Here is a 14,319-nt window from a genome sequence, read left to right on the forward strand (position 1 = left end):
ATGTTTTGCTTATGGTGTCGCCGGCGCTGCCGTTAAATGCAATGAAACAATGTCTTTGACTGATGGCACACAAGCGTGCAAAGATAAAGAGAGACCAGGCAATCGATATCACAACCCGAGACGACGGCATCTTCGTTTGTTTATGTCAACGCGTATCGCCTCTGTTGACGTAGCAGCCAGCTAGCGGAAAGGGAAGATGACGCAAACGGTAATCGAGTGGTGTCTCATTTCTTAGAGAAACGTTCTTCCCCCTGCCCCCCTTCACTCGGTATCGAAGGGCAAGGGGAAGACGCAGACAAAGGGGTAGGGGAAGGGGAAGGGGTAAGACAGAGAAATGAGATTGGCCCTAAAGGTTTTTGAAATTTCAGTGCATGTCAGTGTGAGGTAAAAGGACACAAGTTGTTGTAGCTCCGCCCCCTGTGCGGGAGCAGCAGCTCATTTGCATTTAAAGGGACAGACACAAAAACGGTGCGTTTTTGCTCACCCTCAAAAAGTGACAACTTTAACATGCTATATACAATTATCTGTGGGGCATTTTAAGCTAAAACTTCACATACACACTCTGGGGACATCAGAGATTTATTTTACATCTTGTGAAAAGGGCATTATACCACCCCTTTAAAAGAACAGCATTTATTTGAAATGAAAATCTTTTGTAACATTATACATTTCTTTGCCGTCACTTTTGATCAATTCAATGCATCCTTGCTGAATAAAAGTATTCATTTATTTTTAAAAGAAAAACAAACTTCAGTAGAATGTCGGAAACCAAACAGTTGATGGACCCCATTGACTTCCAAAGTATTTTTTGTTCTACTATGGAAGTCAGTGGGGTACATCAACTGTCTGGTTACCGACATTCTTCAAAATATCTTCTTTTGTGTTTAAGAGAAGAAAGAAATTCATACAGGTTTGAAACAACTTGAGGGTGAGTAAAATTTTTAATTTTTAAGTGAACTATTCCTATAAGTGCAATTTTAAGTATATTTCTGAGAAGTACATAAAGTATATTTCTGAGAAGTACATAAAAAGTAGTATTTTTAGTTTAAAAAAAGTATACTAATAGCACACTTGAATAAACTTATTTTTAGTACGGGGACCCCCAACTTTTATACGGTAGTGTATTTACATAAACTTATAGTTCATTCAATACTGAAAACTATCAATAGAAATTGTTACATATGTGTAAAACTGTTTATTTTATTTTTATTGGTTACATAATATCTGCATTATACTATTTCTATGCTTTTTTGATTATTAATGTTCAGTTTCGTTGACTTAGCAGCATTCTGTTGAATCTACAATCGGCATCCAGTGAGCAATCAAAATTGGTCAATTTTGTTATTGTTTTGCCAAACAGCAAGACAGCTTACTAGTTTTCAAAAAAGAGCATGTTGTCAATATTTGTGTGTGTGAACACACACTATTCTCTGAATGGAATGGACATGTGTTTTAAAGGCTGTACCAACTGTACATGTGCAACTGTACTTTTGTGTGTGTTTATGTTTGCCTGTGTGTCTTACCCTGTGAAGGGATAGTGTCCTCTGAACATGATGGTGTAGTGTTCTGTGTGCTGTATCCACTGGAGTACTGCAGAGAGTCACAGCTGCTCTTCTGCTGCTGATCTACACTAAGCCCACGAGTCAGAACCATAGCCAGCTCACTAGCGGCAGATGACATCGGCTTAACATGCTATGGGGAAAAGAAAAGGAGAGAACATTTTAATTTATATATATATATATATATATACGTTTGGAAACATTACTAATTTTAATCTATTTGATAAAAGTCTCTTATGCTCTAAACCCTGCATTTATTTGATCAAAAATACAGAAAAAAACTGTAAAATTGTGAAATATTATTACAATTTAAATAATGGTTTTCTATTTTAATACACTTTAAAATATAATTTATTTCTGTGCTGCAAAGCTGAATTTTCAGCATCCTTACTCAGCAACAGTCTTCAGTGTCACATGATCCTTCAGAAATCATTCTAATATGCTGATTTATTATCAATGTTGAAAACAGTTGTGCTGCTTAATATTCTTTTGGAACCTGTGATAATTTTTTCAGGATTCATTGATGAACAGCATTTATTCAAAATAGTAATTTTCTAACAATATAAATCTTTACCATTACTTTGTATCAATTTAACACATTCTTGGTGAATAAAAGTGTTCATTTCTTTCAAAAAAAAAGAAAGAAAAAAATTACTGACCCCAAACTTTTGAACGGTAGTGTATATTGTTATAAAATATTTCAATTTTAATTAAATGCTGTTCTTTTTTTTACTTTTTATTCATCAAAGAATACTGAAAAAAGTATCACAGGTTATAAAAAAAAAATTAAGCAGCACAAATGTTTCCAACATTGATAATAAATCAGCATATTAGATTGATTTCTGAAGGATCATGTGACACTGAAGACTAATGTAATGACTAGAGTAATGACTAATGAAAATTTCAATAAATTATATTTTAAATTGTAATAATATTTCACAATATTACTGTTTTTTTCTGTATTTTTGATCAAATAAATCCAGGATTTATGAGCATAAGAGACTTCTATCAAAAAAAATCATAATGTTTCCAAACTTTTGACCGGTACTGTATATATTCATTAATGTTTTTATTTTTATATATAAAAAATACATTCTCAGGACCTTGACATCTTTAGAATTCATCCTAGCAAGCCTATAAGGATCCTCAGGGTGAATTATTCCATTTCCTCCCAGTCCACTAGAGGGCTCTGCAGCCTCAGTCCTGCGCTGTTGGGTTACAGCCGTCTGCTCATAGTGACCTGCCTTTGACCAGTCCTGCTGCAAGAGGAAATTGTTTTCAGGGTCATGGAAATATAGCCAGAATAGGACAGGACCTGTGCATTGGGTCTGCAATTTCAATTGACTTATTTAGTAGATGTTCATTTTAATCAACAAAAATAACCAGCAAGCCTGAGCCAGATGTTGGTTAATAAAGAAAAGCTGATGGCAAAGAAATTAAATGGGATGAGATAAAAAGTTAACAAATTAAAATGAATAATGTTTTGCAAAGAATAACAGAACATAAAGCAAACAATGGCTGACCGAATGGTCGAAATGAAAAACAAACCTTCCAGTAAGGAACCTTTGATGTGGGTGAAGGGGAGTTTGATCCAGGGGATTGATTATAGGAAGGGGACGCAGGAAGTATGTAAGAGTGAGGCCTGATGGAGTCATTAAAACAGTGAGCAGGGCGAAAGGTAGCAAAGGATGAGCCGAACTGTGGAAACGGAACGACAGGATGGCCCAATCAAATACGGAGAACAACACCATATAATGCCCATATACACATTATATGGGCATTGTGCTTGAAAGTTTTAAATCAAAGAAACATATAAGACAAATAATGACAACAGAGTTCTGTCAACTTAACAAAAAAAAGTACGTTTAAGGTGCCGACCAAAGAGTTTAAGTAATTAAACCATATATTTATTCAAATTCCAGACATCAAATAATACTTACTATTGTGGGAGAGCCACACTCACTGACTGACTGACAGGTTTCTGAAGCCTCTGAGGATGCAGAACTGGAGGACTTCTGTTTACCAGAGATAAATAAAGATAGGTCAGTGAAACGGATGTGGAAGTTAAACAGCATTAAACATTACAGATGAAAACAAAACACCAGATGAACTGCTAAAGACCTGGCTAGTGATGTCAGACGGCATGGGGGAAGGAGGTTTGGAGTGCACGTTCGCATCTTGAGAGACAAATCCAGAATCATGAGAGGAGACGCTGCTCAGGCGATGAGCGCCACCTGGTGGCAGATGCACCAAACTGAGAGGAACACAGAGAATCATTAGTGTTATTCCCAAAACTAGCAAATAACAAAATAAGGTCTATGGCATCTATGGTTCCATAAAAATCTTTAACATCCATGGAACCTTTTCATTCCACAAAAGTAAGGAAAAATGGTTCCTTTGAGAGTTGTTCACTGAAAGGTTATTTGGGTAACCAAAAAATGGTTCTTCTATTGCATCACTATGAAAGCCCTCTTTTGGAATCTTTATTTTTAAGAGTGTTTGGCTTAATAATATCATTATAAAACAGTAGCCGACATGAATTAATTCAATTTTGCACTGATGGGAAATCTTAATTGTGATAAAAATGATGAGACAAGCACCTGCAAAGGCTGCTCTTCCTGGATCCAACACTACTGGGAGAAGAAGGTGGGGTCTGGTAGGACCAGTTGTAGTCAGACCCCTTAAGATCCAAAATCACCTAGTAAAAGTCAAATTAATATGTCCTTATTATTATTATCTGTGTGTGTGTGTATGTTTGTTAAATTATTTTCATGTGTATGTTTAAGCACCTGTTCACTGGCCTCTGGTAGTTTATGTGGGTCAGTGGTCAACACAGTGAGGTCATCAATAATGGCCTGAAGGTGAGTGGCCTCTCCCAGCATGGCAATTTCACCGATCTGAGGAAAGAGGTTGATGTTGATTAATTTGATTAATTAGATATTTGATTAATAAATACAATTTTGCCATTTAATTTTAGATAGATAGATAGATAGATAAACAGATAGATAGATAAATTCCATTTTAAATCCTCTGAAAAAAAAAATACAATATATTACACAAACACACACACACACACACACACACAAAAAAGAAGAAATAATCTTGCTAGACCTCTAGAAGTAAAACTCATCTTTGAACACCAAAATGGCAATTTAAAGTTTTTAATGGATACATGAATATGCAAATGAGCCCCGACTCCACTCACTCATCCAGGCTCTTCTACAAGTCGATGTATCAGAATGGAAATGCGTTTCATTTATCACTCTCTTCAACGTCGGACACATAACGGTAATTAATATGATTAGCCTTTTGCTTTACTCTGTTATCATCAAACAGCTAATAATGTGTTGCTAATGTTACACAAACGACAAACCATGTTCCCGTTCGCCATCTCAGAGTCATATGGCTGCCTTCTAAAAATCAGCATCCATAGAAACGCTTTGAACAACTTGGAACGTCAGTGGAGAAAGGCATATAGTTCATCATAACAGACATTAAATACATAATTCATCCGCTATATTGCTAAATGTACACAACTTTTCATATCAACAGAAAACTATACCGGGATAACCTGGCTTCTCTTGAGACTCCCCTGCTTCGCTGCATATTTAATGATATTCTAAAGCCCACCCACACGTTGACGTGATTGGTTACAAGGTAGTTTGTGACGTAAGAAACACAGGCGGTTTCAAACTGTGTTTTTGAGAATTCACTAAAGTATTAAGGAGAAAATACTCAGCAATGGTGTTGACTTATGAATTTTGTCTTAAAGCATATTAAAAACACCACATAGACACATAAACAACATTAAAAACTTTAATTCTCACCACTACAGGCTGCAAGAAGCTGATGAAAGAGCAGTAGCGCCCCCTTTCCTCCAGGAGGGCTCGGCGCACCGCCTGCTTCTCAGTCTCCTCCATCAGCAGGTACATGTCACTCACATCCTGCATGGCACTGTTCAGCTGCGGCTGTAGTCCTCCTCGCCCTGAGATGAAGAGAAGGAGAGGAGAGATAAATGGCAATAAAGACATGGGCGAATAAGCAATCCACGAATGGAAAATTACATTACCGTTCAAAAGATTGGGGTAAGTAAAACATTTTTGGAAATAAATCAATTAATAAGAAAGTATGACTTTTACATTGTTACAAAACATTTTTTTTACACTTTCTGTTCATCAAAGAATTTAGAAAAAAAAAGATTTCCACAAAAATATTTAGCAGCACAACTGTTTTCAACGTTGATAATAATAAGAAATGTTACTTCACTAAATCAGCATATTAGAATGATTTCCGGATGGGAGAAATGGCTGCTGAAAATTCAGCTTTGCCATCCCAGGAATAAATTACATTTCACAACATATTAAAAGGAAAAAATGCTATTTTAATTCATAAAAATATTTCTGTTTTTAATGTATTTTTGATCAAATAAAGTGTGCATACTTCTTTTTAAAACCATTTTTAAAATCTTACCAATCCCAAACTTTTTAACGGTAGTGTACACCAAGATGCACTGAATGAACTGAAAATGCACATTTGAGCATGTTTAACACATGAAATGTTTGATGCAGATGTCAACACAGATGTCCCATGGGTCAGCACGATGAAGACAGATTAGGGTGGATAATGTCAACACAGCAACCAAGCATTGTCAGGCTTCATGCAAGGAAACCTTCATGACCATACAACGAAAATAAATGACATCGAGTTGATGCTCCGAATCTAAACACACCAAATATTGCATGATTGCACATTGTGATTTACTTTCACAACACAGATGCTTATTATGTCTGACGGAAAAAATGACAATGAAATGAGCGCGCTTTTGCAAACAATGGAATTGTGTGGGGCGTTCGCAAAGGACACTAAAACATTCTTATGAAATGCACACAGAATACCTCGGATGAAATGAAATCGACATCAGTCATGCTAAACGTGATGAACGATGAAGGAACTCGCCTGAATACATACCTGATAGTTCTACAGTTAATAAGCAGAAGCCAAGCCAATCACAGTATGAAAGAGAGAAAAAGAGCATTGCCATGAAGAGATTGCAAGAGTATGTATTATGATACATGTAATTATACATTTTCCCCTTCAAAATACTTATTTTGTGCCCCACAGAAGAACGTCATACAGGTTTGGAACAACATGAAGATGAGTAAATAAGGACTTTTAAATATGAATATTCACATTTGAGTGAACTATCCCCTTAAAATCAAGCGAATAAAATTAAAGCTAGATGGTGCTATGGTTTACTGGTCATCTGATTCAATAGGACTACTGTGACCTTTTGACCTGACTCGAACTTCATAATCTGTCTTTGACCTAATTAATCTTGGCATCAGAATTAGTTAGCATGCAAGAGAGGGAGCTGAGTGAGAAAACACCCCAGCAATGCACATATTCACTGATTCTTTAACATACTGAATGCAGTAATCCTCTAAAAACAAAGCACATAGAGAGTGTGAGCGAGAGGGGAAATCATTGTGCTGACAGAGGGGGAAAAAAAGAGACAGACCTTTTCTGGCTTTCTTTTGCAGCTTTATTGTGTCAGATGATTTCTTCTTGATCTCCTGCCTTGAGCGCTTGTACTCTGGTGAACAGAAGGAAGGTGTAAATTCAGGACAGAGACATTAGTGTTGCAGAAAGTACAGGTTTGAGACCACTTTGATGAGTCAGTCCCACCTTTGGCGTGGTCTTTATCCAGCAGGGCAGCGGTTTTCTTCCACTCTTCTATCTTGTCTTGGAGTGGGGCGATCATTTTTTCCATTAGAGCACTTTGCACAAAAACGGCAAAAAAAGAAACAACAGAAACAATACAGTGGTCAACAAATGTTTGCAGTGTTATCAGTAGCAACAATAAAATGAAACGGGCAGATCTATGGTTAGTTATACACAAAATATATATAAATTATATTTTACACACACATATACATACATACAATATACAGTATGTATATATAAATATTATTATGGCTCTACATTTGTATGAACAAAAATTATTCAACAACTGAGACATAAATTGAACACATTTCTGTTGCTCCACTCTTCCACCAAGGCATCTTAAATTACGAACACTGCGGTTTATTGCTCTGCCTCTGGCTACATCTGCAGTCCTCATGCCTCCCTGCTGCATGTTCACACAGGTGATCAGGCATATGGGCATCATTCTCCTGCTGTTTTTCAGATTCAGTCTCTTTAGTGTCCTAAGTTATTGTAACTGTGACCTTAAAGGCACAATATGTAACTTTTTTGCTTTAAAAATAGCAAAAATCACTATATCTATGTTATATATTTTTTTGTTGTGTACTTACATTATCCCGACTGTTTCCAACAACTTTCAAACCAGGAGAAATTTGTTATTTTATTTAGAAGACACGTCCCATTTCTTTATTTCCGTTTTGTCGCCGTCAATGGTGTCATATCCGCGTTGTCCCTGGTTTCCGCTCGTACTGCCATAGCAACCAGAGCTATGAACCAGAGCCCTCTGATAGTAACCAAAGCGACTGACGCGGACAACTGTGTAGTTCGCAATGTCTATTTGCACGCTGTTGTTGTTTCGTTCAAACATTATGGACCATGGCAAGCAGACTTTGGATAAAAAAAGGAGAACTAAAACGAGAATCAATATCAGCGCGGTGTTTTCGAGATGCCTAGAGCTCCCATAGACAGTAACGTTATGTAAACGAGAGCTCCACGTCCGAGACTTCGACCGCTTCTACATGTACTTTATTAAACAGGTGAGCACATTTACATAAAACTAATCAATGTTATATAGTTCAACAATGATAAAATGTTAGAATATGATCTGTATGCTATTCTAATGTTGATCTAGCTTACTGCTAGTCTCATACAGACAAACTAACACATACATTTCAACACGTTCAAATTCAGTTTAGTGTGATAGTGTAATGTTAGACCAAGTGAAACAGCGCTTAAAGTTTAATTTGTCTAATAAACTGACCTGTGAGTTGTAATTCTGCACTTGCGTGTAGTTCGGTAGAATGAAATGTCCATATTCCTTTTATATCCGCGGGACTCGCGTCGCGTGTGGAGCTGATAGCTGTCTCTTAGCAATCCCGAACTGCTTCATATCACAGTCATGATAAAAGCATCGATGTATTGTCATCCATAAACATTATTAGATCGGTCGGCTTGACGTTGACGACAAGATCCATAATTCTTAGCAAATGTTGCGTCATCAAACTACGCCTTTGTTATTGTAAAGAGGCTAGCGACCCCTAGCGGCGAAAAGTTCCATACTGTACGTTTAATTGTCTACTGCCTATAAACTACCCTCTGGTGCTCTTCGCAAGTTGGTCAAAAATGACCGAAATTATTATTTTATTTCAATGAAATGAATGTACTATATTTTTAGTTTTTTATTTAATATTTTATGGCACTAAATTATATTTACGCTGTATTTATAATCCATTTATTCACTTAATTAGCATAGACCTGCAAATTCCCAACATAAACTGTTGTAAATCTTGAATGCTTTAGAGCACAGACTCAAGTTTGATTTCTTTTCAAAGACGACACTTGGCAGATTATTGCTGAAGTGAAAATTATTTTAAAAAGTGAGTTAGTTACATCATTTTACGTTTATTGTTATGATAAATTTGCAAAAATACTATTTTCAATTGTTATTTGAAATATATATTTTTAAAAACATGTTTTACTCTAAAACTGTGAGAAAATCAAAGCCATAAATCTAAACAAGTTGTGTTCAAAATTTGAGCCATCTCAAAAAAAAGAGCTTTCAGTAGATTTTGTTTGGCCGCAGTACCTAAAGTTTCCACTAGATGAAATTCTCCCGTTCATCTCCAATGCGGTCATTTTTGACCGCGAGGAGCACAAGTGTGACTGTTTTTTTCAGGACCATTTAAACTGTTCGAATCGTGTCCATGATTTGTTTTTGTGTTCACATAGCAAGTCCCAAAACCTTAACCAAGTTTTGTACCATTCCGATGAAGAAGAAAAAAAAAGAAAAAAGAAAAGTAAATTCTTTCAGCACCAAGGACTGTTCCACAGTGCATGTGCAATATTTGTTTATGGTTCTGTTTATGGTAAACCACTGTTTAAACCCTTTTCAATAAAGATCTGTAAAGCTTATTTGGATTTTACAAAACTATCTTTAAATACAGTATCCTAATAAAGGAACAATTATTTTATTGCTGAGTTTATATATCTATCTATCTATCTATCTATCTATCTATATATATATATATATATATATATATATATATATATTTATATATATATATATTTGCTTCACAGCCAATGGTTACTGTATGAAGCCAAGGTCTGGAAAGGAACAGCATGAACACTGCCTGACATCTCCTTTTGTGTTCCACAGAAGAGAAAAAATAATAAGAGTAGTTTGGAATGACATGAGGATGAGTGAACTATTCCGTTAAGGTCAGCATTTGAAATCTTTGAGCTGTGAGCTAATTTGGTCTCTCTGAAGACAGCACATTAAAGCCTTAGAGCAGGCTGATTGATCTATGGATGTTTGCTGATCTCCGCAGTGGAAAATCAATGCTTGGCACAGACATAAAATCCTGTCTGTTGCGTCTGACTGGCGGGGAGCAAGGCATGAAAGTAGTCACGCCATTGGATGGGTCGATCACTCACTTGGTGTAGTGGCGCAGTTTGGCCTCGATGCTGCGGTGTCGCATGCACATCCGGGTCAAAGCGGAGCCAATATCCCTGGTGGCACCTGACAAGACAAATGAAAGTTAAAAAAAGAGATAACATTTGAGTCATGAATCTCTTATTTTTAGACAACTTTGTTTTCCACATATAGATTTTAATCACGGATATAAAAAATGACCACAAGGGGGCAGAGTAATCAGAAGCATTAAAGCAGGTATATTAAAGGGAAAAAGTATGTGCTTAGTCGGTGAAAAAGCAAGATAATTGCACCATATTCACAAGAGACAGAACTTCAAACACCACAAATAGAACACTTCCCAAACTGCATGGCTCTGATCCATCAAGAAGTGCTCACTCGCTTGGTGACCTTGAACACAATTACTTAGCGGTGTTAACTTTCCTCTCCAGCCAAGTGTAATTAAAATGGGGTCTTAAGCTATAAAGCCCGGCCTGCCTGGGCCTTAATACAACCAGCTCATCCAAGATTCCCCCCAATCCTGCAGCCCGATCTGATGAGATTGAACTCTGCCCTTATGAGGGCCAATAGGTTACACGGGCTAGAAGGGCCAAAGTCTCTACTTACAGAGTTCGAAGGGCCAGTGGATAAAAGGGAATATCTGATTGATTATGATAACTAGACCGGTAACCGTAAATAAATAAACTGTTCTCGTATTGATTCCACTTAGTGATTCTAGTTTCTTAACTGTGCCTTTTTAAAGTCTTCAATGCAATCAATGCAACAAACAGAAATGTGGTAACCTATTTCATTCTTTAATATTTACTATAAATTACTGGGCTTGCTTGTTTGTTTGTTCATTACCAAAAAAAGTTCTATTGTTGGCAAAAGTAAAAGCCCTTTAGGCTGAAGGAAATGCAAATAAACATTTCAGCTGTGCTGCCATTTTGGATTGCAGAAGAATAGGATGCAGGAGAAAAAGTTCAACACTCTTCAGCAATAAAAAGAAAAACTAAAGTCATTTTTGCTTAGTATGGTTGAATTGGATCATCTAAGGTCTCAGCAGCAAAGACAGTAAAGTGAGATTAAATACATTAAGTATATGTGTTATTTAACGCATATAAAAATGTCCACAAGGGGGCAGAGTAATCAGAAGCATAAAAGCAGGTATAAAATTATTATTGCAGGTTTGATAATAGTCTGAGTTTGCATTTCACTGTTTTTATTCATTTTGAGGAATACTGAATCTGTTTTTGTGCACATGAGATGAGTAAATGAATGCTAACATGTAGTCTAGAACTAAGCATTGCAGCAAACTCTGTCTCCATACTTTACTACCGTATTTTGGCAGAAGAATGCATGTGCGATAAATGTTAATGCAGCAGAACTTCTTGCGTCGTATTATTATTTTTTCCGAAAAAGAACTGATTCTTGGTTCACAACCCAAACTGATTGTTTTAAAAGAAAAGAATTGAATATGATGGTGTTTGGTGTTTTTTATACACCAAATATAAATGTGTGTGTGTGCAATAAGAAACAGGAGCAGCCCAGAAGAACAGCACTGCCGCACTCTCCATCTCTCCATCCAGGTCCAAAGGGAAAAGGAGGGAACCCGGTAAAGGGATATCCCTCTATTCTTCCACTCTGTATCTGCCTTTCCTGTCTGCTCATGTTTCCTAAACACCATTATTACAGGAGAGAATGGGAGAGGCCGGCAATAACCTGCCCTCCTATACCACACATGCACAAACACACACTCTTCAATGAAACACGCACACAACTACTGAAACACCAGAACTGAAAACTCTCAAAACAAACAGCCTCCTACATGGGAGCTCACCGCGAAGAGGCACGGCTTCAGATACGAGTAAAGTGAACATTTGAAGATTTTAAAGCTTTTAAAATTCTTCAAACCAATGATTTTCACATTTGTCCCATTGGGTGGGGCACTGACAGATTGAATGGTGGCCAAAACAGGTGTGAATAAGACAAAATGAAGGTTAAAGATCAGCCATCTGAATCCTCGGTCTGAAGAGCTTTACTCAGGAAATATGGCAAAAAAAAAATCCCTGTGTATTGCATTTGGCACAGACCCACAGGTCCATCCCAAGGTGTCTGTCTGCTGAGAGAAAGTCCTACTGTCAGTACACAGTGTGCTTGTCCAAGAGCACGCACATCTCGCACAACCTATTCCCAAAGGTCTTCAGCGAGGCAAATCAAGTTCAACGCTACTGGACATTCATTGACACAATGCAATCTCTAGCAGCTTACCCTAACCTTACCCATCACAACTAAGGGCCTAACCCGAACCCTAAACCTACCCTTAACCTAATTATAACCAAGTCTTGACCCTAAAACAGGCCTTTAAAGGGGTCTCAGAAAGTGAGGACCGGCCAAAATGTCCTCACTTTACTCTCTTTGTCCTCACTCCAATGGTCTAAAACTCAAACTGGTCCTCACAAAGATAGTTGTACAAGTACACACACACACACACACTTATGATTTATAAGCTGGGGACCAAAGAAACGTCCCCACAAGGTCAGAAATGACTGGTATTCCTATCCTTGTGGGAATATTTGGTCTCCATAACGTAGGGAATACCAGGTACACACACATAGGCATAGATGTTTTTATACTGAGCTAATGAGACTTTCTAGCCCCTAACACTAAAACCTACCCATCGCAGAAAGCTGCATTTAAAAAAAAAAAAAAAATTGTTTAGGATGTTTTTTTAGCGATTTGAATTATGAGGACATCGGCATGTCCCTATAATGTAGGGGGCGTGCCGTGGCCTGAAACCTGAATATACTCTGCAATATAAGAACTTTGGGTCCTCATGTAAGTCAAACCAGTACACACACACACACATTGCATGGCTCAATGCAAAGTTCACAGCTGCACTTTAGCTCATAAACGAAGGCTTCTTTATCTCAAAAACAGACCTTCTCAACGTCACTGCTACAGTCAAGATGATATGCTACACAAAGACACACACTCACACACCTGCCAGCATCCTCTTCCCTTCCCTTGAGGGATCAGCTGACAGCTCCATCCTGAAAGCGTTCAGAGACTTCCTGTATCCAGGAGTCCCCTGGCCTCCCACCCTGACCGGACACACACAACTCCCACAACCTTCCTTCAGATCACGTGACCAGGCTTCAGATGCTCCATTCAGTCAGACTCTCACTGCCTCCAAACACCTGCCCACGACTGGGAAGCTATTTAGCAGATCTGTGAACCCTTGAGGAACTACTCAGTTCACCCAAATATGAACATTTTATCATGATCTACTCACCCTCATGTCGTTTCCAACCTGTATGGCTTGCTTTTTTCAGGGGAATACAAAAAAGGTCATTTTAAAAAACTGTTTTTGTCCATCCAATGAAAGTCAGTGCTGTTCAAAACAACATGTCTGACTTTCATTTTTCAAAATATCTTGTTTTATGTTCTACAGAAGAAAGTCATACTCTGAACATTTTTTAAAATGTATATATATTTTTTTAATGAAATGTACTCCAATAATATTTGTTTTATTTACAACTTTGAAAAATCATTTTTACAGTGCACAGGTTTGGAACGACATGAGGGTGAGTAAATGGTTACATAACTCTCACTTTTGACCTTGCTGGTTCACTGGTGACCTCAACTGAGAACGAAAATCATTTTATAGTGGTACAACTTATTGCGCAACTACAACTTCTACAAGTGTGAATTTTTGTTTTAAAGAATAACGTGCATAGATTAATTGTTCACGATAACATGAAGAATCCGCATTAAGAAAGTAAATGTTTAAAAAAACGATTGTTTTAGGAAACAACTAAACGAGACCCTAACATTATTTCAGTCAAAACATCTGATAAAGTAACGGCCTTCACTGCCATCTAAACTGAGAACCAGTGGCCACGGACCTCTCAGATAAGCCCTCTCTCTCTCTCTCTCTCTCTGAATGGATACGTGTGCAGGTGCAGAAGTGGTTGGCAGACACTCTTAACAGAGCCTGTGAATGGCTGGCATTGCAACAGTCATCATGAGAGAGTCAAACAAGATGATTCATGGTCTTCCAACAGGTCACTGTGAAAGTTCTGCTTTGTGCAAATTGGTCAAAATGTTTAAATACTCTTATTTGTTACAACCAAAATCATTAGT

General features: G+C 37.3%; 1 protein-coding gene across 4 annotated transcripts in view; it reads right to left on the reverse strand.

The window, feature by feature from the left end:
- The window catches only part of mtss1la (MTSS I-BAR domain containing 2a), a 34,506-nt gene that overhangs the window by 3,208 nt on the left and 16,979 nt on the right, over window positions 1-14,319 (reverse strand). Inside the window, exons 4-14 of one of the 4 annotated variants that reach the window (XM_084408602.1) lie at window positions 10,197-10,281; window positions 7,245-7,336; window positions 7,078-7,152; window positions 5,387-5,544; window positions 4,349-4,456; window positions 4,160-4,257; window positions 3,681-3,813; window positions 3,500-3,574; window positions 3,108-3,257; window positions 2,663-2,815; window positions 1,524-1,692 (exon numbers count right to left, since the gene is read on the reverse strand). In XM_084408602.1, the coding sequence (XP_084264728.1) occupies window positions 1,524-1,692; window positions 2,663-2,815; window positions 3,108-3,257; window positions 3,500-3,574; window positions 3,681-3,813; window positions 4,160-4,257; window positions 4,349-4,456; window positions 5,387-5,544; window positions 7,078-7,152; window positions 7,245-7,336; window positions 10,197-10,281 (1,296 nt within the window). Of the gene's footprint in view, window positions 1-1,523; window positions 1,693-2,662; window positions 2,819-3,107; window positions 3,258-3,499; window positions 3,575-3,680; window positions 3,814-4,159; window positions 4,258-4,348; window positions 4,457-5,386; window positions 5,545-7,077; window positions 7,153-7,244; window positions 7,337-10,196; window positions 10,282-14,319 lie in introns of all 4 variants that reach the window. The other 3 variants (XM_084408601.1, XM_084408604.1, XM_084408603.1) reach the window with 3 other exon arrangements.

The sequence above is a fragment of the Rutilus rutilus genome (genome assembly GCF_951802725.1).
Source record: "Rutilus rutilus genome assembly, chromosome: 5".
NCBI lineage: Eukaryota > Metazoa > Chordata > Actinopteri > Cypriniformes > Leuciscidae > Rutilus > Rutilus rutilus.